The sequence below is a fragment of the Geotrypetes seraphini genome, chromosome 17 (assembly GCF_902459505.1).
Source record: "Geotrypetes seraphini chromosome 17, aGeoSer1.1, whole genome shotgun sequence".
In the NCBI taxonomy this organism is placed as follows: Eukaryota; Metazoa; Chordata; class Amphibia; order Gymnophiona; family Dermophiidae; genus Geotrypetes; species Geotrypetes seraphini.
In genome coordinates this window covers 8,041,240-8,066,444 of record NC_047100.1, presented here as the reverse complement: position 1 = coordinate 8,066,444, position 25,205 = coordinate 8,041,240, and the positions used below count along the sequence as shown (strand labels likewise).

General features: G+C 45.1%; 1 protein-coding gene across 1 annotated transcript; it reads left to right on the top strand.

Annotated features, from left to right (window-relative positions):
* The first annotated feature begins 2,202 nt into the window (after positions 1–2,202).
* CRELD1 (cysteine rich with EGF like domains 1) lies at positions 2,203–25,205 on the top strand. Its single transcript, XM_033926705.1, has 11 exons — positions 2,203–2,391; positions 4,645–4,816; positions 7,528–7,610; positions 11,106–11,216; positions 12,875–12,966; positions 14,637–14,813; positions 19,351–19,446; positions 21,020–21,103; positions 21,580–21,675; positions 22,307–22,447; positions 22,809–25,205. Exons 2-11 carry the CDS (start codon positions 4,679–4,681, stop codon positions 23,018–23,020), a joined length of 1,230 nt encoding a protein of 409 aa, XP_033782596.1. The 5' UTR covers positions 2,203–2,391; positions 4,645–4,678; the 3' UTR covers positions 23,021–25,205.

The window sequence follows — 25,205 nt, the reverse complement described above, 5'->3', positions numbered from 1 at the left end:
ACCTCTGATGTCTCAGAGAGGGTGCCGTTGACCACCACCCTCTGAAGTCTTCCACTTAGCCAATCATTCACCCATGCAGTTAGCTTCCCGCCTAGACCCATCGACTTCATCTTGTTTAATAGTCTGCGGTGCGGAACACTGTCAAACGCCTTGCTGAAATCCAAGTACACTATGTCCAGAGGCACTTTATAGACTCAGGGCCTTCCTCCCTACAATATGGTGGGTGAAAAGTTAAAAAAAACTCTTGAATTTGCTGAGAGTAAAACTATGAGCGTCAGTAGCCAAAGTAGAAGGCGCCCTTCCCCCCCCCCCGGTATCCTTTGAAAACGGAGAGATGGTGTGTTGGCGTGGCTTGCTAATGTGGCGGTGTAAGGGCACACGACCGTTCATGAAAATGAGAGACTTTTCGTTACTGTGATAAAAACGGCCTTGGCGCAAGAGAGAATTCGCTAAGGTCAATTTTTACCACAGCTTTGTAAAATGACCCCTTGACGAGATACAAGACCATCCCATGGGAAACAGAATTAGCACATCATGTTTGTATAGTTTTATATGTATATTAAATAAACTATCTATAGCAGTGTTTTTCAACCTTTTTACACCTATGGACCAGCAGAAATAAAAAAAATTATTCTGTGGACCGGCGGTTGAAGAACACTGGGCGAAGCTGTGGGCCAGACCCCGCCCCCATAATAGTACTAATTGCACCTTGCACGTCCCGTGCCTCATCGGGAAGCCTTCCCTCTGACATTGCTACGTTAGAGAGAAGGCGTCCGGTTCAGGCGCAGGATGCCCGTAGGAGCCACTGCACTGAATCAGTTAGGAAGAGGGAGCTGGCTCGAAGATAATGCCGCATCGATCGCACGGTGGACCGGCGGTTGAAGAACACTGTTTTGGGCCTGATGCACGTGCTGGCCCTGTGGACTGGCAGGAAATTTCTGTGGACCAGCATTGGTCCATGGACCGGTGGTTGAAGAACACTGATCTATAGCATTACCCCAGGTGTGTAGAACACCAAATCCCTGGCTACCTGTGAACTGAAAAATAAATGGAATTGGTTTTTTTTCTAAGCTTTGCCCTTGATTTCAGTTCCATTCTTGTGTGTGTTTTGTAAACTGATTGTGTGTATGTATGTGGGTTTTGTGTTTTGTTTTTTGCTGACTGAAGCAAGGAGGGATAGGGCAGGATTAATTCTTTGAGGGCCCCTAGGCACAGAAGTACACTGGTACCCCCCCGGCCTTGCCCCCGTTTATCTGTTTTCTTATTTACTTCCACTTGTATTTCTTTCCTTTTTTTTAAATTCAAAACAAACATAGTTAATCAGTGCACAGTTTTTCTTCTATGCAACCCCCAAACATTTTAACTCTGAACCATTTCCAGATGTATATAAAAGTGTTCAAAGATAGGGTAAAGCAGTAAATACTATTTGAAATATAAGTTTATATTAATAACCTCTCAACTGCCTCCCTCTATATTTAACCAACTGCTATGTATGTATGAACAACCGAATCCGTAACTCCTCTAGTACGTTTCACTTCATGTAAGTTAACTTGTACCGAAACAACAAGGCAAGAAGTCCACCAACGAAGAGCAGAAGACAATAAGGCGATTCACATAAGGCTTATTCAAAGTGCTCTCAAGAACCACGCCTGATGCATTTTGCCAAACAAGGCTAATAAACGCTATCAGAAAACCATGTCTTTCATTCAGACAGCACACAGATACATCCTCAGCCAGTATGGAATAAGTAATCACATACTAAAAATAGAAATATGTAGATGAAGGTTAAATTGGAATGTGAAGCCAAACTGCACACAGTGAAACACCACAGAAACTCTGCAAAATATAAATCAAGCAGATAAATTTGAAGAAACTGACACATTTTGATTACTATTGTGTGTGTGCAGCGGAAGGCTTTCCTGGCTTCAACCAGCACCACGGGAAGATGTGAAAGGAGAGAATGCACGAGGAGGCGCCTTTTAAATCCTCCTGTGAGGTACCGGGGTGTCCTCGGAGCCAGCTCTGTGGGTGGCTTTATCACTCCCAGTACTACGCCTCCATAAGGCAGCCGGCCCCGCTCCACGCGGTCTGTCCCTTTAAACGCCCCGACAGGTGCAGCCGCTTCCCCCTCGCCGATTGGCTCAGCGCTGCAGCGTGACGTCACTGCACATGGCCGGACGCCATTGGTGGAGAGCGCGCGGCCAATAGGCGGCGGGGGCCGCGGCCAGCTGATTGCGGCGCGAGGGGGAGTGGGGGTGGCGCGCTGGAGCTGCAGCGCCCGCCGGCCGCGAGACCCCCACGTTAGCTCCTGCAGCGCGCGCCAGCCAGCCAGCCGCGAGACCCCCCCCCCCCTGACGCCGCGCGCGCGCCGCCTCTCGCGGGCAGCCTGAGGTAGGTGGACGGGGAGGTGCAAAGGCAGGGAAGGGCCGCTCGCGAGGACTGGGCCCAGGCTCGCGGGCAGGGCGGTTCTAGCCTCCAGGGGGTTGTTAAGCGCGGGACCCGGGATCTGCAGGTGCGAAGGCATTTGTGGGCATGACATGGGGGGCAAAGCCAAGACTGGCACAGGGTTTCTCAAGTACCCTCTTGCCGGTCAGGTTTCCAGCCTCTCCACAGCGAATTTGCATGCACTGCCTCCATTATATGCAAAGTGATTTTCATGCATATTCATTGGGGATTGCCTGAAAACCTGACCGGCAAGAGGGTACTTGAGGATTTGCGTTTTAGTCGGGAATGTTTTATGCAGACTCAAATCTCAATCAATGAAAGCATCCTCCCCCCCCCCCCCTCCTCGCAGTTTTCAGTCACAAACGTTGTAAATTCAAACTTTTTCCCCTCGGTCTCAAAACTTGCCCACAGTGAAACATTCTGATACAAATCTGTTAAGCTTTAAGTTAGATAAGTGTTCTTCAACCTTTTGACACCTATGGATCCGCAGAAATAAAAGACATTATTTTGTGGACTGGCAGTTGAAGAACACTGGGCTAAGTCAGAGCCCGCCCCCATAATAGTACTAATTGTAACACCATTTTTTCCATCCATTTATCATATAATCTTATTAACAACACATAACGGTTAACCACAAAATTAAAATACACAAAGCACACTGTATGCTTTTCAACATTCATTCCTACCAAAACGCAGATAAACCCTTATGCAAATATTAGACCAAAAACTAAAATACTAATATATACAAACAAGCCCTAAGGTGCAAGACTACATGCAGTACAATCCCAGAGGAAAACAAACGGTTCATAGACAAAACCGCCGAAGACAAAGGCACGTGCCAACAAGAGTGTTTTAAAGGGCTCCGACAGGGGGTGTGGGGGGGAGAAACCCCCCCCCCACTTTACTTAATACAGATCGCGGCGGTGTTGTGGGGGGGGGTTTGGGGGGTTGTAACCGGCCTCATTATACTGGAAACTTAACTGTTTCCCTGTTTATTAGGGAAAAAGTGAAGTTTTCAGTAAAATGTGGGGGGTTACAAACCCCCCACAATGCAGCACGATCTGTATAAAGTAAAGTGGGGGGGGGTTCTCCCCCCACACCCCCTGACGGAGCTCTTTAAAACAGTCATTTTCTTCGGCGCACGCCTCCGCGTTGCGCTCAGTTGTCTGCGCTCGCCTTTGTCCCAGCACCAACCAAACATGCATTTCTTCCTGAACAGACAGCAGATGTAAATCAATCACTAAATTAAAAAATAAAATCATTCCCCCTGCCGTTGTCCTCGCTCCCTCCATGCTGTGCCTTGCCTTCTGGCCTGCCCCCTGGTGTCACCTTCGGGCCGGCTTCTTCTTCCTCAGTTGCTGCATTGTCTCCTCGTGCATCCTGCACCCGAACCAGAAGCCTTCTCTCTGATGTCGCAATGTCAGAGGGAAGGCTTCCGATTCAGGTGCAGGACACGCATAGGAGCCTCTGCCCACAGCTTTGTGCACTACAGCACTGAGGAAGAGGGAGCCGGCCCGAAGACAACGCCGCATCGATCGCACCGTGGACTGGCAGCTGAAGAGCACTGTCTGGAGTCCGATGCACCTGCCGGCTTTGTGGACCGGCAGGAAATTTCTGCAGACCGGCACCGGTCCACGGCCCGGTGGTTGAAGAACAAGGTTGTTCCCTGAGCAGAACTGCCTCAATGCTTTCATTGACATTTTGAAGTTCTGCTAAAAATCTGAGGGGTGATGCAGGCAGATCTGAAAAATCAGCTGATTGCTTTAAACGATCTAAAGCCAGATTTTTCCTGAAATTAACTGGTAAAGATTTAGGAGCAGATCTAGAAGGGAGTATGGCAGTTAAAATCTTTTTTTTTGGAACGAGAAAGGAGGTGACATGCACCTACTCTGCTTTGATATGTTCACCTGTCGCCTCCTCCTCAGACTCATAAAGGTGAACAACCACTTCTTCACTGTTTCATTAGAAGGGGCTGAGCCTATCTTTAAGTTTATCCCTAATAAACTAGAGCGTATCTATCTCTCCTTTATCAGAACTGGAAGTTCTCAGAGATTTACCTGGGTTCCCATCCCTGTGTCATTCTCTAGTCTGAATGGAAATTACAGCTTCAGCTCCTGTTCAAAAAACGTTTACAACCTATAAGAGACGGGTAGTATAGAGACTGCAAAGTGTTTCACTCCATTTTCCCCTCCCCCCCAGCTCTGACGTTTTGGCGGCATTTCCCGGCCTTGAGATGGACACACCCTGGACAAAGCTGCATTCGTTCCAGTCCGTACTTGTTGTGCTGTGGCTTCTCTTCTTGTCTCATCCTGGCTATTCGGAAGAGGAACCCTGTGACATTTGTAGGTATCTTGTCGTCAACTTCAAGCAGGTAAGAGATGGTAGCCACCTTGGCGCTGCATGGATGTGCGTCGTCACGGGTTTTGGATAGAAACCGGATTCTGGGCTGAGCATCACTTGGACATTTGTTTTCTTTGACAATCCTGACTCGGGTCTTGCCCAGTGCTCTCAGGTCAGCCTTTTGTAGCCGAGAATTGGATGGCACATCAGGGACCTAGAGCTACAGCCAACTACAGCATGGTCTCTGGCTTCGAACTAAACCAAAAGAAATGCTTTGGTTGTTTATTTATTTAAAATATTTATGACACACTTTCTGCATAACTCTGGTTTCTAGTGTTAACTGAAATACTATAGAAGAGCTGTACCCTTGCAGTCCCCTTACTTTCCTGGGAGTAGAGGATGAGGAATCATCCAGGGACAAATTTAAAGTCTCTTAGCAAACTTTTTGACTTGTGGGCCACAATGAGTTCTTAAATTTGACAGAGGGGCCAGATCAAGAGCAGAGGAAGCATGGTGAAGGGGGGGAGTGTCTTTAAAGAAAATGAAATGGAAAAAAATACCCGGCCGCCTTTGATGCCGTCTAGTTTTTTTTTTTTTTAAATGAGTTTCTACCCCTTGCTTTTGCCAGAGGCGATTCGGCTGCGTTCACTCTGGGACAGGTGGCAGCGAAGGTACCGTCGTCCCTCTCATCTTAGCCCTCCAGCTCGAGGTTATTTGCCCTTGCAGTTAACGCAGCGGTGGAAATAATTTGAAAAGTTGGAGTTTTATGGTCCGGCCCATGTGCAAAATGAGCGCTTTGCAGCCGGATTAAAAAAATTGGTTCAACAGCACCATGGAATAATTTCTGCCTTTTGTCCAGCAAGGTGTCTCTAAATGAGGGCCTTATATACATCTACTTATTGATGCTCCGCCCTTGTCTGTCCTGTGGGGGCGGATTTTAGTGCCTTCCATAGAAAATGTGTATCTTGGACGCTCCCCTTCCCTTGGCTCTCTCCATCCATGAAAAGGAGTTTCCGGCTTAGATTCAAACAGTTTTTATTGATGCAGATATCATCAAATACAATAAATACAGCATCAAAGGACATCAATAATGCATCAATTATTAATATACATAATAAAAGACAAATTCCAATTTCAATAAACCCCCACTTATCTATATGAGTTTGAACCTTTACCGTCCCTCTCCACACCCACCCCTTCCCACCCAATAGTACTCTCTACCCAATGATACTCTCTTTATTTGACTAAATTAAAAAGCCCAATTAAGAGATCCAACTTAAAATTGCATTACGGCCCTTAGGATGCAAATCTTGCAAATATGAATCCCAAATTTGTATAAATAACATCTTTCGCTTACTTATAATTCCAGCATCTCTAGCTTCCCAAATGGCCAACTGATGTAATTGGTTCCGCCAATACCAAAACCTCGGAGGATCGGGGATCGTCCAATATCGTAGTATACATTTTCTAGCCAAGAGACTCAATTTTCCTACACAACGCCCTATTTCCTTTAGGTAAATGGCCAAGAGCTTCTGGCAAATCCAAAATAAAGAAAGAAGGATCTTCCAATTATTTTTGACACATAGAGTTTCCGGCTTAATGGATACCTGGACCATTGAGTTCCGATAACTGGCGGAGGGGATGATATGCCAGTTCTCTTCCTGGATGCTAGCGGTAGGATTAAAGATTCTGCACGATAATGCAATGAGAGGAAATTTCAGCATTGTGATTATTCACCATGTCAGTGACCTCGCTGCCTTCCGGATTTATAAAGCCGAGAAAAGTGTCCCCTCCTGATGAAGAGCCAAAACTCGAGTCGGAGGGGCCTGGGATTTTAGTATGGTTATTTAGTCAAATTAAAAGCACGTTTGAGCACATATGAACACTGGCACTTTAATATTGCTGTGGTTATCGAGTATCCAACTATCCAGCCATTTCAGATAAGTGTTTTTTTTACCTTTTATCGTTATCAATACTAAATGGTTGGGTCACGGACTGTAAAGGCAATGATAGCTACAGTTTGGTATTACCACTAAATTATTAGTTATATGGTCTGAGCACTTTACAAACACAGAATTATTTATTTCTATGAATTTATATTAAGAGCTGTGATTTAAGATAAGTGAACTGTACTAATGATGCCAGATCATGTGCAAAAGCCACAAGAAGTGGAACACAAGTTCCTGGAGTCGCAGGTAGTATGTAGCAAGTATTTATTCCTCAAAATAATATATCACAAAGCCTCATCGGGGAATTCTCTCTGCAGCATCACTGATGCTGTCACACAGAAGGCTGCGAAGCCGCCTGTGTAGAATGCTGGCGGCCCGACGCTGCTCTGGAGGGAGGTATATAGGCCTCGCGGTCAGTGGGGTTCGGATGGGAGGGAAGGATGGAAGGTCAGCGGGGGTTTGGCTGCGCGGCGGGGGGAAGCGCTGCTGCTGACGAATCCAGGGACTAGGGCTTATTTTGGGGGAAACACGGTACCTGCGACTCCAGGAACTTGTGTTCCACTTCTTGTGGCTCTCGATTGTATTGTGGAACGTTGGTCCTTTTTTGTGGTTTTGGCGTTTGCCAGATCATGTATGTAAGCGCTGAAACAGAAACCTCTCTCTTTTGGCTGCTCATGTCTCCTGCCTGTGAGACTGTAACTGCCAGGGAACGTTGCTCCTTTAGGTCGAACTGTTTCTTACATTATAAAACTGTTAACCCGTTATTTTCTGTCCATATTTGCGCCCTTCTCAGGGGTTGGAGAAGACAGCTGGGCAGAACTTTGGTGGAGGGAACACAGCTTGGGAAGAAAAGAAGCTTGCTAAGTATGAAACCAGGTACAAAATCGACTTCCCGAGTTTAAACACCCTGCTTTCGCTTAATGGGGCCAAAAATAAAATGTTGATGCGCTTTGCCATATATTTAACATTTTATATTATATTTCAAATTAAGCACTTGTACCAATCTGAATAAAAAGAAGCGGCAAATATCGATGCAAAGAAATACAAATTGCACCCCCATTTCCTTTTATGCTCTCCATCCTATATTGATTGTATTTCTACCCCTATTCCCTCTAGATCAGTGGTCTCAAACTCTAAAGTATATATGGATGTGTAACTCACAAAGAGTCGGAATTCTTGCTAGCAATGCCAGCTTTTGGCTTCTGTAAAAAAAATTCCCATGATGCAAAAGTAGCCTTTTGATAGATATTTTTGATAATAAACAAAATTAATCATTTTTTGGAAATCTTTTGCGTCATTTTCATTTTTCCCACACACTTTAGAGCAAAGCTAGCTGCTCAACTCGCGGCCCGCCTGATCCTATTTTTAAGCCTTTGGTATGTTTATCATCATCACAAAAGTAAAGGCATAGCTCAAAAAGAAATCAAACGTTTACAGATCATACAGAATACCTCGGTCAAGCTTATCTTTAAAGCCAAAAAATTCGACCATGTCACTCCACTTCTTAAGGAAGCCCATTGGCTTCCTGTTACTCACAGAATCATTTATAAACTCAGCTTGCTTACTTTCAAATCTCTTTCTCTCAAAACTCCGGCTTTTATATATAAATCATTAATCCCTTACACCACGAATAGAACATTAAGATCTACCGACCAACATCTACTATCAATCCCTTCACTTAAAATCATTAACACACGACGCCAATTTATTTTTTCCGTCACTGCTCCCCAAACATGGAATTCTTTACCTTATCAATTGAGACAAGAAGTCAACTTAGAGAAATTCAAGAGTAATCTGAAAACATTTTTATTTAATGATGCATTTCTAAATTAATAATAATTTCATCATATCAACTTCAGGACCAAGCCTCACCCCTTCCTCATGTTCTTTCCCTAAATGTGACCCCCATCTTTATTTTATATTGTAACTTCTTGCCTTCTCTTTCCCATATGTTTCTAGTATTGTCTTTTTTTGTCTTAAGTTCAGTCAATTATCTTCAATGTTTTAATATGTTTATACTGTAATTTTTAATGTACATCGCTTTGAATTAAGAAAAAGCGATTAATCAAAACCTAATTAAACTTGGAAACTTGGATAAAACAGTTTCTTGTTCATATGTCTCTTTAGCTATAAATTACCATATTATTATTAAGACTTAGTCAAAAGGAAAGATGTATAAACTATAGAGTTTTACCTGATGCAGAATTGTCATGAACTATTTTTTTTCTGAGGCCCTCCAAATACCTCCAAATCCAAAATGTGGCCCTGCAAAGGGTTTGACTTTGAGACCACTGCTCCAGATGCTGTTAGTCCAGTAAGTGTCCTTTTTTTTTTCGGTAACACCATTTACTGCTATTGTTATATTCTTTTAATTTGTACTGTCGAAGAGATTTTTTTTTTTTCTTTTTGATTTGTTCCCCCATTTTTATCTGTAAAAGTCGCTTAGAAGCTAGCATCAAATTTTAATAAAAACTTGAAACCCTGACAAATCGTAGCTTAGTCCACTTAAAGGCCAAGAAAAGAGAGAACTAGATTTTCCTTTGTGTTCTGCCATATTAAGGTACTTGAACTGTAAGTTTCTTAACCCCTGCTTAAGGATAGTTCGCCCGGATAATAGCTTATAAAACTCCATTAAAATATGAGCTAGCAAACCTGTATGATTGAAGAAGTGACACGTGCAAAAACCAGCACCCCTTGTTCTCCAGCCTGCTTGCCACTTGGCTCTATTTGCTTTGCTTTCTAGGCCAGGCAGGAAGCATCTGTCAATAATGGAGCAGATTATCTCCTGCTGTGATGTTTTGTTTAGTGGCTCTGCTAGAAATTCCACCAATGTAATGACAAAAGCGCAAGGAAGCAGTATAGTAGAATACAGTCAAACCTTGGATAGCGAGTAACGCGGTTAGCGAGTGTTTTTGCAAGTCGAGCAAAATATTTTATTAAATTTTAACTCGACAAAACGAGCGTCGTCTCGCAGCGCGAGCACGTATATGTGGCTCACGTCAAATACGCACAATGTATGTGTGGCGAATCGCTGATCGCGGCTGAACGTGATGCAAGCACCCGCAGTTCGAGCGCGCGCAACACAGGCACATCTCGCGCTGACCGCGGCTGAATGTAATAAAAGCACCACGCCCAGTTCACCCGCAGTGTGGTGACTGTTCGAAGCGGTTCATAGACAAAATCACGCGAGACAACGGCGCGCAGACAACTGAGCGCAAGGTTTCAAGTTTCAAGTTTATTAGGATTTTATATACCGCCTATCAAGGTTATCTAAGCGGTTTTTACAATCAGGTACTCAAGCATTTTTCCCTCTCTGTCCCGGTGGGCTCACAATCTATCTAACGTACCTGGGGCTATGGAAGATTAAGTGACTTGCCCAGGGTCACAAGGAGCAGCGCGGGGTTTGAACCCACAACCCCAGGGTGCTGAGGCTGTAGACCCAACAACTGCGCCACACGCACACAACTGCGCCACAACGGCGCGCCAAGGAAAAGCACTATTTTAAAGGGTTCCGACGGGGGATGTTGGTGGGGAACCCCCCCTATTTTACTTAACAGACATCGCGCTGGCGTTGGGGGGGGGGGGTGGTTTGGGGGGTTGTAACCCCCCTCATTATACTTGAAACCAAACTTTTTGCCTGTTTTTTTAGGGAAAAAGTTCAGTTTTAAGTATAATGTGGGGGGTTCCACCTCCCCAAACCCCCCCACAATGCCAGCGCAATGTCTGTTAAGTAAAGTGGGGGGGTTCCCCCCCCCACATCCCCCGTCGGAGCCCTTTAAAATAGTGCTTTTCTTCGGCGCGCCGTCAACCTTGCGCTCAGTTGTCTGCACGCCGTTGTCTCGCGCGATTTAGTCCCGTCACCGTTCGAAACGAGCGAGGTCTTCCAATACAAGTACATACAGTATGCGTGCGTCACATCATCACAACTGAGCCAATAGTTCTTCTTTCTCTGACCCTGCGGGAGTGTAGTGACTGTTCTAAATGAGCGAGGTCTTGCAATACAAATAAGTATAGCATTTTGTATTAAAGTTTTTGGGTTGCGGAATGAATCGTCTGAGTTTCCATTTGATATACGAGTGCTTTGGATTACAAGCATGCTTCCGGAACGAATTATGTTTGCAAACCAAGGTTTTACTGTATTTTAATCCACAGAAAATGAGTCCAAAACATGGAATGCCCCTTATGCAAAATTTCCAGGGGAAAGTCACCTGCTAACACATTCCACACATAGATGGATGCATGTGAGACAACATTTACTATACATCTTCCCAGAGGTTCCTTGAGGTTATCTTACCTTCCTCTAATCTGCTCACTCACAACGTGTCACAGTCCTCAGATTTCAGATCGTGTTGTCCACTTTTTTCCTCTCAGTGAGACTCGGCTGCTGGAGGTGATAGAGCACGTGTGCGATACATCTAACTTTGAGTGTAACCTTATGCTGGAGCAGAGTGAGGAGCTCGTGGAGACTTGGTGGTTCAAGAAGTGAGTTCTTAGTTTATACTCAGTATAAGAGGCATCTAGATTGTACCTGTTTCTGAAGGCAACATATTGCTTCACCCAAGAGTCTCCCTGATAGTGGAGCGGAATGAATTAGGACTCGTAGAGAATGGTACAGTGACACAATTTGTCACCATCCCCACAAGAAACCATCCCATGCCACCTTGGTCCTTCTACACCAGCATTCTTCAATGCAAGGCTTGAGGGTCAGAGGCTGTGTCCATTCATACTCATTCTTATGTGAGCCAAGTATAGGACAATCAAGTCATTGTGACATCACTGATAAGGTTGGCTCTTAGGCATTGGTGGAATGAGGCATTATGACATCACAATCTCAGCTTTGGATTGTTGCTACTATGTGGGTTTCTGCCAGGTATTTGGGACCTGAGTTGGAAACAGGATACTGGGCTTGATGGACCTTCGGTCTGTCCCAGTACCGTGGGAAATCATCCTGCGTCATTCTTTAGTGTCTATCTCAATCTCAGTCCTTCTACACCAGTATTCTTCGATGCAGGGCTTGAGGGTGAGTGGTTGTGCCCATTCATACTCTGATTTTCTCCTCTCCCCTTAAAGAATGGCATGAGGATGGTTTCCCGCGGGTTATCTGTGGAGATGGGGATGGTGACAAATTCTGTCACCGTGTCATTCTGGCAGGCTGACTCTAGCAGTAATACCATGAGACTACCACCTGGAGTCATAGTCACTACCAGTGCAGGAACAGAGGAGAACTCCCACATTCCACTAATGTATTATGGAGACCCTGATCTCCGGGAGAAGAGGGCTACTGCCTGGAAAAGTTACTGATCAGGGGAGGCACCTTGGCAGCAAGATATTTTATCTGCTTGGGGCAGCAGCCAAACTGCCCTAATGCAGGCAGTTGCGATTTTTACCAAGCGGTAACATATCATGCGATAGCTGTCAGAGCAGACCATGCCCCTAATTCTGTGAGAACAAGGTACTGGGCTTGATGGACCATTGGTCTGATCCAGTTGGCTATTCATGTGTTCTTGTGAAATCATTTTAGTGAGAGGAGGGTAGTGAACAAAATTCTTTGCTTTCATATTGCAGTTATGTTTTGATCTTCGGGTCTCAATAACTACCGTATTTTCATGCATATAACATGCGCGCTATACACGATTTTACAAACCGAGCATAACCATGCGCGTTATATGCGTGAGCGCGTTATACAATTGTTTTCAAGTCTTGCTGGCGCCCTCCTCCATCTTCCCGCAGCGTTTGCTGAAAGCCGTAGCAGCGGCTTCCATGCGCCTCCTGCGGCTGGGAAGCGTTCCCTCTGACGTCGTGACGTCAGAGGGAACACTTCTGGGTCAGCCGCAAGAGGCACCTAGGATCCGCTGCCCGCGGCTTTCAGCGAACGATGCAGGAAGATGGAGGAGGGCGCCAGCAAGACAGAAAACACCGCATCACAATAGAATAGGCATTACAGGAGCATGCGCGGTATACGCGTGGGCGCGCTATACCAAAATTTTCTTACATAAATTCCTTGTTCCCGCGCGCCATACCCGTGTGCGCGTTATATGCCTGAAAACACGGTAATAGGACATAATTTTATTGAGAAGAACTAGTTCTTAATCAAAGGGGTTTTGCTATTTCCCTTATTATCTCTTCCCATTTCATTCCAGGCGGAAGCAGTACCCTGACCTCTTTCAGTGGCTCTGTATGGACACCCTGAAAGTTTGCTGTCCACCCGGAACTTTTGGTCCCGACTGTCTGTGTAAGTACAGCCATCGATCACCCGCTTGCCTCGCGTTTCTCCAGCTGCAGCTCTTCCTTCTGCTTGCTTCAATATGATATTTGCTAAACGCAAATTTGATCACGTCTCCCCACTACTTACCAATCTTCACTGGCTCCCAGTACTTTCCAGAATTCATTTCAAATGCTCCTGCCTGGCGTTCAAGACCATTCACGGCATCCTTCCGCCCCTAATCCCCCTATCCTTCCTCGCCCTGACGCCTGCTACCAACAGATCAGCCCACAGACATAAACTATCCTTCCCCTCTCTACACGGCATCCTCCACGCAGGAAAACTGGGAAGATCCCTCCTCTCCAAAATCACGGGCCTTTGGAACGATCTCACTATCCCGCTGCGGAACCTGGGCTCCCTCCAACTATTCCGGAAACAACTGAAAACCTGGCTTTTCTCTAACATATAACATCTCTTCTTCCGTTTCATCCCCTCTTTATATATCCCCTTGTAAATCTTTCTCCTCTCTCTTCCTATATTTTTAAGCTTTGTAAACCGTGTCGAGCTCCACTCCCGTGGAGATGATGCGGTATATAAACTTAAAGTTTAGTTTAGTTTAGATATGAACTGGTGCCCGAGTAGTGTTTGTTTGTTTTTTCCTAACACATAGGCACTGAAGCATTGGCCTCGAGATCTTTTTTTTTGTCTTGTATTTTTGCATTTGTGTCATCTTTAGATTCTATGTTCAGAAGTTTTGCCCTATTTTCTCGGGTATAGTGGGCCACTAGTGTAGTGCAACAGCTTGATCGCTGAATAGCAGTGACCAATATTGATTGTTTTTTTTCAGTTTTTTCACCATTAGTGCCGCCGCACATTTTGTCACTGCATTTTTCACTTATGGGAGTTAGTCCAGAGATGTTTCGCCAACGAACCCTTTGTGGGTAGAAAGAGTGATGGCTTTTGCCTTACCGTTATCGGCGTTAAGCTGAGGACTCTCCCTGCACATTTCACAATTTAGTTTTTTTACTAGGCTTGCAGTTTGATTGCTATTCTCACATTTCCCCTCTCCTCAAGTCGCTTCATTGGCTCCCTGTCCATTTCTGAATACAGTTTAAATTCCTCTTGCTGACCTACAAGTGCATTTGCTCTGAAGCTCTCCCCCCCCCCCATGTTCTCTGCTCATCGGGCAAGCCCCTCTTATCTGTACCCTTTTCTTCCACTGCCAATTCCAGACTCCGTCCCTTCTTTCTTGCAGCGCCAAATGCCTGGAACAGGCTGCCTGAATCAATACGTCGTGCTCCGTCCCTGGCAGTGTTCAAATCCAAGCTAGAGGTCCACTTTTTTTGAAACTGCTTTCAATCTTAACTCCCCTCACTGATGTCAGTTACCCACAATAACCTCGCCAACCCTGAAATGTCCTGTATAAATTTAGATTGTAAGCTCTTCTGAGCAGGGACTGTTAAAATGTATAGCGCTGCTTAAGCCTTTTAGCGCTATAGAAATAATAAATAGCAGCAGTAACACTGTAGTTCGTATTGGCCGCGTCTCACTTTATCGAGGAAGAATTTTCTTAGGACATTATCATATATTCTTCCATAGTGGGTTATCACTTGTTGGATGTTAGGGGGCATGGCAGGAATTGTAGAGGGTGCCATTGTACAAGCTTTTGCTACACTGTCTCTCTCTCTGTCTATCTGCAGCTTGCAGCGGTGGTTCCGAGAGACTCTGTAATGGAAACGGGCGATGCGATGGCGACGGGACCCGTTCTGGCACTGGGCTTTGTAACTGTTACCTTAGCTACGGTGGCCCCTTCTGCGCGGAATGCTCTGTTGGCTATTACGAGGCCTTCAGAAACGAGACTCACCTGGTATGTTCTGGTATGTAACGAAACGTATGAAGCGTTTGGCCCTGAAGTGCCAGTGACTGTTCCCAGGCCACTGTTCTTCTCCCCGTTGTGTTTTTGTGCTTGTAGATTGTTCAGGTTTTCATCTTTGAGTCTTGGGCAAATCTTGTGAGGCCAAGTTGGGCGAAGTCATGAACAGGGGCTCAACCATTAGGCAAGACTAGATGGTAACTTAGGGCAGTGACTACCAAGGGTCAGCCAAGAGAAGCAGCAGTCGGAGCAAAACAGATCCCGACGGCTACACAAACTTTACGAACTGTCGGCACATTCTTAGACTTACGAGGACAGGAGCCAGTAAGGAAGCCGCTCGGCGCCGAGTAGCAGCGCCAAATGGTGCTGCTGCTCGTGCCGCTGATTTGGACTAAGTGGATCCGCGCAGCCGGGCAGGAGTTCAGAAAGCTTGCTCCTGCCTGCCGCATCTCCACCAACGATCGGCAGAGGACCCGCTGCACCTCCACCAGATTGGCAGATGTAGAAAGATAGGGCAGGGAGGGGGGCCAGAGGGCAGAGCCTGGGAGGGAGAGTGCAGAGCCTGATAGGGGAGGGGAGGATGGAAGGGTGATGGGTGCAGAGCCTGACAGGGGAGGGGTGGAAGGAAGGAAGGGGGCTGGGTGCAGAGCCTGACAGGGGAGGGATGGAGGGAAGGGGGCTGGGTGCAAAGCTTGGCAGGGAGGGTCTGGGTGCAGAGCCTGACAGGACTGGACACTAGAATATTAAGCTGCCCGGCTATTCGAGTCAACCATTTATTTATTTATTCCCTCCTTTGGGGGGAAGGGGGGGTCTCGACTTATATTCAGATCAACTTATTTTCGAGTATATACAGTGCATAAACAGCGGTGCAGTTTTATTTTTTGTTAGATTCTTTTGGGAGGGGTGATCAGTTGATCATGATTGAGTTTAATTATTAAAATCCTTAAAGGGAGGGAGAATAAGGCCGAAAGGTCAACTAGAGTGCCCAGTACATTTGCACTGGCTCTGTTCCTCAGACCTCGTAACTTTCCTCAGTTCCTGGGCTTGACTTCATCATGATTACAGGAGAATTATAATAAGCCTGTGTGAGCCCAGGAGATGGACGTGCCTCCGTTCTTCTTGTGCATGCACCTTTCTTGCCATTGCATTACCTGATTGAAGTATGGGCAGGGCTCAAACTGAGAAAGGGTTTTGAATCTTTCATAAAACTGTTCTTGGGGGGTGGGGGGGGAAGTATTTTCCTTCAGTTGCTTGTATCGCCTTCTGAAGCATAGACTGGTGCTGTTTAACCCTCTTCTAGCCAGTCAGGTCCTCAGGATCAACACCACGAATATTCACGAGAGGTCCGCCTACAATGAATATCCAGTTTGTGCAGATGTATCTCATGCATATTCGTGGTGGGGATCCTGAGGACTTGACTGGCTAGGCGTGCCTCAAGGAGATGATTCAGAAGCATTAGGAGGGGGAGGCTAGGGGGGGGAGGTGAGGGGTATATATGCTTCTTATTTTATTTTATGCATTGTTATTGTATTATGCAGCATTGTATTGTTATTGTATTATGCACCATGAGGTGCTCTTATGTTGCATTTGATGTTGTTTGCATCAATAAAAATTGTTTGAACAATAAGAAGCATTGACCTAGACGATCATAGTAGATAAAGAATCGGAAGATACTGAAGAGCCACATTGTAGAGTTTGAACTGTGTGCAGAAATGGACAGGGAGCCAATGAAGTGATTTGAGGAGAGATCAGGCAGAGAACTACCTGGAACTGAGCTGCCCAACTGTCTGTGATCTCGTTAGATATGGATTGTATTTTGAGAGACATCGGTGAACAATACAGCCAAAATTACAGCACTGATGAACTGGTCAGTGACCTTAACAACTGAATTACTTGCTCAGTTTGGACGTAGCTTAAGAGTTCCTGATTGCTATTTAATGTATTGTAAACCGCTTTGGATGAATCTCATGGTGAAAAGGCGGTTAAAAAAATCCCAATGAATAAATAAAGCAAGTCCAAAAATTCAGTGATCCTGTTATCAACAACCATGCTAGGAAAATGGTGCTGGTGACCCATCAAATGCATGTAAACCTTACCCTAACACTAGATAGCAACTGAATGTTTTCAGTGTAGTGAGGGGTGGGGTAACCCTCAAAAATAAAAAAAAATTGTCGGGTCTCAGTGCGCATTTGACTGGGTACCAACCCCTAGTGCTAGTTTTGAAGTACCACCACCAGGGTCCATCCTTCTATAAGGGTAAGCGCCCTATCATTTCCTCTCCTCTACCCCTGATCCGCCCCTCGATATGGGTGATTTTTTTTTTTTGTTTGTTTTTTTTAGATCCCAGTTGATTTTTCCATTTTTTTCCGGGCTCAGACCTGCCTTGCCCTTCTTGCTGCTTCAAAATGAAGGGATGTTTTGCTTATCCCTGGCCACCTTGAATTCTGCGACCGTTACGTTCAACCTCTGTTTTCACTGAATCCCTCGAGTGGGGTAATTGTGGAGAGCGAGAACATATATGCGATGATAGGTCTCTGCTCAGGTGCATCTCCTGCTCTGCTTAAAGATAAAAATAAATTTGCAAATTACTGTTTGTAAAGAAGACACGACTTGAGGGGCAGGATGCAGCACGCAAGCATTTGCTAGGTCAGATGCTTTTTCATTCTGTGAGAATAATTCTTAAGCTTAGGTTGCACATGAGGATGAATAGAGTTGTGTGTTTGGGATGATGGAGGATCTGAATTCTTGACAGAAAGCTCCCAAATCTGTGCTGTAACACCCTGACCTCCCCCCACCTCTCCTTCCCCCTCCCCCCCACTATTTCATGTATTACTTCCTGCATCTTTTTGTACCCCTTTAAATTTCTCAGGGGCTGACTGTCTGCTGCCGGGTTTTCCAGAACATTTGAATTTGGAAGACTTTCCCACGGAATAAAAATTAGCATAAATATGTTATATCGGAATTTACAATGCAGATTTCCCGATGTCATAAATCATTTGTGGCTTGATGTTATTGTATTGTTTGGCCTGCACACTTAGCTTTCCCCCCTCTTCACCACTGTAATTTTCCAATTGTATCTGGTTTTCAAATGAACTGAAAGGTGATTTTCACGTATCGGGATCTTTATAATATATATAACAGTTGTGTAGTATTGCACACACACACACGTGGCGTGGGGATGGGTGGAGAATTTTAAGAAATCTTTCTCCACACTAAAGAGTCTGGGTTTTTTTATACACAGGAAATTGTATGGAAGAAAAGTGCATGGAAAGAGGTCCCCAGTTTTACACAATCTGTGCATAATCATTCCTAGGGACACAGTGGGTGGAGTGAAAGTGGAGCTGCATTTAAACGTGTATTTTTAAAATACATGGTATATTGGAGCAGGTGTAAATATTATGTTGGCATTTGCAGTTAGCGGAGTTAAATCTAGGAATTGATTTTATGAAAGATGCATAATCATTAGATATGGTCTCGAACTACTATGGCTTTGGTGGTATATAAGAAATAAAATTATTATTATTATATATGGTCTATATCATCTATATGGGGGATTTATAGGTGCAGAAGGGGTGACTGAGAAGACATAGTTGTATGATAATTATTTGGGGCGATTCATAAGTGAATGCTAGCTGCCTTCATGTGGAATAATACATATAGAGGATAGTCATATTTTTTAGCTTATACTTTAGCTAGATTGTGAGCCTTCGGGACAGATAGGGTCATTTTTCTCAAGTACCTAATTTCATTTTAGTTTGATACTTTGTAAACCGCTTAGGTCAGGAAAATGCAGGAGCGGTAGATCAAATCTTAAATAAACATAATCATACGGTTTGTATTTGAGAGACATCTGATCAGCTACAGACAAAGTCTGTTTTACTGCTTGGGATCTAGCTGGGTACTTGAACCAGGGTTGGCCACTGTTGGAAACGGGATACTGGGCTTGATGGACCTTCGGTCTGTCCCAGTTTGACAATTCTTATATTCGCTAAGTATAGGACAATGAAACCGCCGTTTGGTGGAGGGTGGGCTGGGGAGGGCTTCGGTAGCTGGAATGGGTCTTGGCAGAGATTTCAGCAGTTGGAACCCGGGCACGGTGCAGGGTGGAGCTTTGGGTTCTTGCCCAGAAATAGCTAAGAAGAAAAAAATTAAAAAATTTGAATTGAATCAGGTTGGGCAGGCTGGATGGACCATTCGGGTCTTTATCTGCCGTCATCTACTATGTTACTATGTTACATCACTGATGAGTTTGGCTCTTGGGCATTATGACATCACAATCTCAGCTGTGGAATGTTGCTACTGTTTGAAAACGGGATACTGGGCTTGATGGACCTTCGCTGTGTCCCAGTATGGCAGTTCTTATGTGAGCTGAGTATAAAACAATGAAGCCATTGTGTTCTTGTACCTCTCCCTTTCCAGGTTTGTGTCTCAGGAGGGTGAGCTGCTTTGTGCTGCTGTGCATTTGTCTTCTCTGGATTGCTGTGGGTTTTATTTTATTTTTCTCTCTCTCTCTCTTATTTTATTCCCTTCTTGGCTTATAGAATGCTACAAAGCTTGCAGCAAGTGTACAGGGCCAGAGGACGACAGCTGTGTGCTGTGTAAGAAGGGCTGGATGCTACACGACCGCAGCTGCATCGGTGAGTCAGTGGGACCTGTTCTGACCCTTCTTAAAGGGAACCTCCTGTGGGAATTCACGCTCTAGGTAAATCAGAATTTGATAGGTGGGTGCTGAGGATTACGACTTCTCCTGTTTGGCATGCAGCAGGTTTTATACTTTCTGAGGTTCTTCCCCCCCCTTTTTAATAAAAGTCTAATTTTCTGAGGTTCTTCCCCCCCTTTTTAATAAAGTCTAATTTTCTGAGGTTCTTCCCCCCCCTTTTTAATAAAGTCTAATTTTCTGAGGTTCTTCCCCCCCCCTTTTTAATAAAGTCTAATTTTCTGAGGTTCTTCCCCCCCTTTTTAATAAAAGTCTAATTTTCTGAGGTTCTTCCCCCCCTTTTTAATAAAGTCTAATTTTCTGAGGTTCTTCCCCCCCTTTTTAATAAAGTCTAATTTTCTGAGGTTCTTCCCCCCATTTTTAATAAAGTCTAATTTTCTGAGGTTCTCCTCCCCCCCCTTCTTAATAAAGTATAATTTAAGGATTTAATATCAAACATCAGGTCTAGGTTTTCAGGATTTTTACTAAACTTCAGAATTCATGGTTTAACATCCGTTTGAAAAAAAGATGGCGCAGAACTTTATGTCCGTTGATGGAAGGTATGTGTTTCTGAGGCATTCCATTGGGAATAAGAGAAATGGCAACAGAAAATATGAAACGTGTGATGTTTAGTTTTTATCTTGGTGCACAGAAAATCATGACTGCACGGTGAAGTCCAGCAACATTTCAAATCTTAGTGTGCAACCCCCACCAGTAGGTTATTAAAACATAGAAACATGACGGCAGATAAAGGACAAATGGCCCATCCATTCTGCCCATACACAGCATCCACTATCTCCTCTTCCTGTGGGCTAAGGCTCTTAACATTTGCATCTCCTCTTCCTATTGGCTAAGGCTCTTTACACCTGCATTGTGAGGTCATAGAGCTTTATGGTTATAGAAACATGATGGCAGATAAAAGGCCAGATGGCCCATCCAGTCTGCCCAGCCGCAGCATCCACTATCTCCTCCCCTCCTTTTTGGCTAAGGCTCTTTACACCTGCATTGTGAGGTCATAGAGCTTTATGATTATAGAAACATGATGGCAAATAAAGGCCAAATGGCCTATCCAGTCTGTTCCTCCTCTCCCTAAGAGATCCCACATGCCTATCCCAGTATAATACATGACTGACATTGTAATAGAGTGTCCTGAGATGACTTACCTGAACAAAAGGTATTATGGCAGGTGTAGAAGAGGTTTGAACAAGTCCCTGGAAGAAAGATTTCATGAAAGTTACTAGCCAGGTAGACTTGGGAGAGTAATTACTCATCCCTGGAAGTGAGCTGTATGAAATAGGTTGAATTTTGGGGATCTGCCAGGTACTGGCCACTGCTGAGGGCAGAATGCTGGGCTCGGCATGGGTTTCTTCTGTGGGCTACAGTGTAACCACACTGCAAACTCTGTTCTCTTGTCTTCCTCTGCACTCATGTACTTTCTCCATCACTGGTCACGGGGAATTTCTTGATAGTTGACCTCCAGCTTGAGATCAGTTTTGATTCCTCTTTTCTTGCAGATGTTGACGAGTGTGGGACGGAGAAGGCACAGTGTCGAGCTAACCAGTTCTGTGTGAATCTGGAAGGGTCCTACGAGTGTCGAGGTCAGAGCTCGCTAGAGCACAAAAGAACAAAAGGGTCCAGTATTCTTCTGACTCGCCTAAAACAAATTTGAACACCCAACGCTTAACCTTCATACTTTCTGGTCCAGCGAGCCCATGGTTTTAACCTGCTTTAAACCCATGGGTTAAACCCACGGGCTCGCAGTGTGGGGAAGGGCGGGAGATCAGGGCTGAGACGGGGCAGAGAGCAGATCGGGGCAGAAAAGCAGGGCAGTCGGAAAAGACCTGAGGGACTGGTCCTCAGCAGTCACTTCTTTTTGGATCGGCCAGCCCGGTCGGTGTCCCCTGAAAAGTTTTTCGAATCGCAGCCCTGCCTATTTTGCATGCTGTCTCCCCACATTTGCATGCACAGATCGGAGAAGAGGTTAGTGAATCGGGTCGGGGTCGCAAACTGATCGGTACACGATCGGTTTGCTTTGTGAATGTAGCCCTAACTCTCACATCTTTTTTTTCCACAGATTGTGACAAGGCCTGTGTTGGTTGCATGGGGGCAGGTTCCGCTCGCTGTAAGAAGTGTAACAAAGGCTACAGTAGGGATGGCGTCAAGTGTCTTGGTGAGTCCTTCCCCCCTCTGTCCATGCTAGATCTCTTTCTTGTGAGAGCTGAGGATTGTCATATTAGGTTCTTCCTGCACTCCAAAATTTGTAGAGGCTGGGCAGAGCCCCAGGGCAACCTCTGGTTCAAAACAGTGCTAAATAAAATCTCAACACTAGTATGAGAAGAGATTTGAAATGCATAGGAGAAATGATAGCAAACATTTAAATACCGTGGTACCTTGGTTTACGAGTGTTTTGCAAGACGAGCAAAACATTCGCAAAATCGGCGCCTTCGAAACCAAGCATGGCTCGATTTATGAGCCCTCCCCCGCCACGATCCGGCACCCCCCCCCCCCCCCCCCCCGCCGTGATTCTGCATATTAGTAACCGGTGTGATGGAGGCTAGGAGAGGACAATGGTGTTGGACATAAGGTGACCCTCTTCTGAATATGAGGAAATGGAAGAGTGTCGTCACAAAATCCACCATCCTATGTCGGAACCTCTGCGGTGGGAAGGTCGTGTAACCTGCCCATCCTTTCACCAATTCTGTTTATTGTGCCGATCAGTATGACATGCTTACAGCGCTCATTGGCATTGGTGTAGACTTAATGGTTAGTGCCTTGTCTTATTGCCTGTTTTCCCTGTTTAGATATTAATGAGTGCAATAGCGAAGATCCCGTATGCACCGGGGAACACGAGGTGTGTGTGAATGCAGAGGGCAGCCACCAGTGTTCCTGCGAGAAAGGGTATTCTAAGAAAGATGGAGTGTGCACTCAGGATCAACAGGACCGTAAGTAGTTGGGTACAGGTTCTTTAAGTAAGCTCTCGATTTCCTCACTACCCGTTGTACCATTCAACCCTTTGCCCCCAACACAACCCTAGAGGGAATGAGATAAGTGGAATCCAGAAATCTTTACTGCAGTGTCCTCCACTGCTCCTTAATGAGGAGAACTAGTGTTGGATTTCCTCACACATTTAAGAATAGCCTAATTTACGCTGTCGGAGAGCAGAGGGCCAGTTCTGCATTCTCCTTTTCCTTACTATGATCAAAGGGACAAACACTTCCATAAAGAGTCTTACAGTTGCGATGTATATTTAATTTTTTTCCTCTCTCCTCTCCCGACCCTGTTCCTTTGTTTTAACGATGGCAGAGAAAGGTCTGTTTGAAGACATGACAGACGATGAAATTGTGGTTCTCCAGCAGATGTTCTTTGGCGTAGTGCTTTGTGCCTTAGCCACACTTGCAGCGAAAGGCGACATGGTCTTCACTGCTATCTTCATTGGTGCGGTGGCAGCAATGGCTGGATACTGGCTGTCCGAGAGAGGAGATAGACTGCTTGATGGCTTCTTGAAAGGAAGATAGTTCTCCCTCTGATTGGATGCCTGTCTGAGCATGCTCAGAGTCAAACCCAAGCAGAGATGAGGGGATTTAATGCAACGGAACCAAGTCAGAAAATAAATTGCTGGCTATCTTTATTTACTTATTTTTGGTCCAATCCCAGACCACATTGTTCTTCTTTATCCATTTTTGGCCGATGCCTTGCACACTTTGGTAAGCCTTTCATGACTACCCCCCACCCCCACCCCACCCCACCTAAAGGTGGCATGGTTTTCACATGGAGCAGACAGACACTTTACATTGAGGTGATCATGTTGCGGTGGAGTGCTGACCAGCAGTTGGAGAACTTCCTGCAGCTTCATCTGCCGCCATGGGGCTCGACTTTGGGATGAAGGAATGCATAGGGAGAAGGAGAGGAACATTGCAACAAGTCAAGGGCTCTGCAAGATAGTTTACAGCAGATGTAACACAAAGGATACCTTAGAATTGACTAAATGGAATCATTTTCTGTTTGAGTTCTTACAGAGCATTTATCCTACTTAATGCATCTCTGAGAACAAGTGCAATCTAAGTTGTGAGGTACACAGAGTAATCCTTTGATTTTATCTGGTTAGCTTAAGTAACACAGATGCTATCAGATGGATTCATCAAGTCGCCAACCATTTTTTGAGCGTGTCTAAAATGACAGAAGTCGGGGGACTTGGCCTACCTTTTATTCCAACCAAATTAAACTGGAAATTTCAGAAACCGCTCGGTCGAAGTGGGTTTTTGTTGAATTCAAGGCAGAACTAGGTCACAGAGACTGGAGTCGATGCACAGCTGAAATAATGCAGACGGCGGGCATGGGCCTGCTTTTTCTCTGAAGAGCTCCTACGGCTTTTACTATTTTCTGTTTCTAACGGAGCCATTTTGACTGCTGTTGTCTATGCTTTTTGTTTTTGATCATGAAATGTTTTCAGCTAGCAGTTACTTGAAGGAGTTTGCTGGCTGTGTCTCATTCGTATAGCGAAACCCGGTTCACAGTACGGTACTTGCCCACTTGCCTTTGAAAATGGTGGGTGAGCAACACTGATATACACAGCAAATGCTATTAAATGAGCACCGTTCTAAAATGCAAAATACTGTAAAGACAGACATTCTAAAGTTGGACGACACTGATAAGAGCTGGCGCTTTTTGCTCTGTGGTTTCTTCCTCATTCTAAAGATGTGTTCTCTTGGTGTGTTGCCTTTCTAAATGGACTCCTTGCTCTGTTACATAGGAAGAACTGCACCGTGAAAGGTTAGTGCTTGGGGTGGGTTTTGCAGCCCATGAAGGGAAAAAAATGAACCTGACCTTGCAAACTCGTTCCTCTGAGTACCTTTCCCTAACTAAGGACTAGGGAGAAATCAGAACACAGATTTAATAGAAAAATCACTATTTTTAAATGAGATCATGTAAAGCTGGTTAGTCTGCTATTGGAGAAAACCAGGAACAAGAGGCAAAAGAGATGCCAGAATATCAACCAAGGGAGCTCTTTATTAAGTTAATAAAACGAAAGTCATAAAAATAGACGTACGCTATAGTATAATGTCCATCTTGATATAAGTACAACTGAGTCCGGGTCCCACCTAGATTGTCCCAACACAGGGATCCTGGTTTCGGCATGTATAGATGCCTTCATCAGGGGACAAATGGACATTGCAGTGAGTGAGGGACTGCAAAAACCAGCAGGACACCGGCAACAGTCAAAACACGGGAGCGTTTTGTGAGGGCCAAAACCATGCCAAAACGCTCTCATCTTTAAATGGAGGCGGGGACACAAGTCTCGTGATTAAAATACAAGAGGAAAAGTTGCATTATGACATGATGCGAAGCAAATTAGGTACAAAATGCCTCTATCCTGTCTTCATTTGCTGTAACCATCGCCTGTTTTATTTTTCCTCATTTGATATTCAGGATTATCTGTGAGCCTGAGGAAGTCATCAGTAGAAGGCTAACTCCGTCATTTAGAAAACCAGCAAGATAATTTCTCCCAGGACTGAGTAGTCCTTTTCATTTAAAGGCAGTGGGGTAGCTGTGGATGGACCTGGATCACTCATTCTTGGCTCAGTGGCATGCCTCTCCCCTCTCTCCATCCTGTCTCTGTCTCTCGCTCTCTCTGTCTCTCGCTCGCTCGCTCTCTCTGTCTCTCGCTCGCTCGCGCTCTCTGTCACTCGCTCTCTCTGTCTC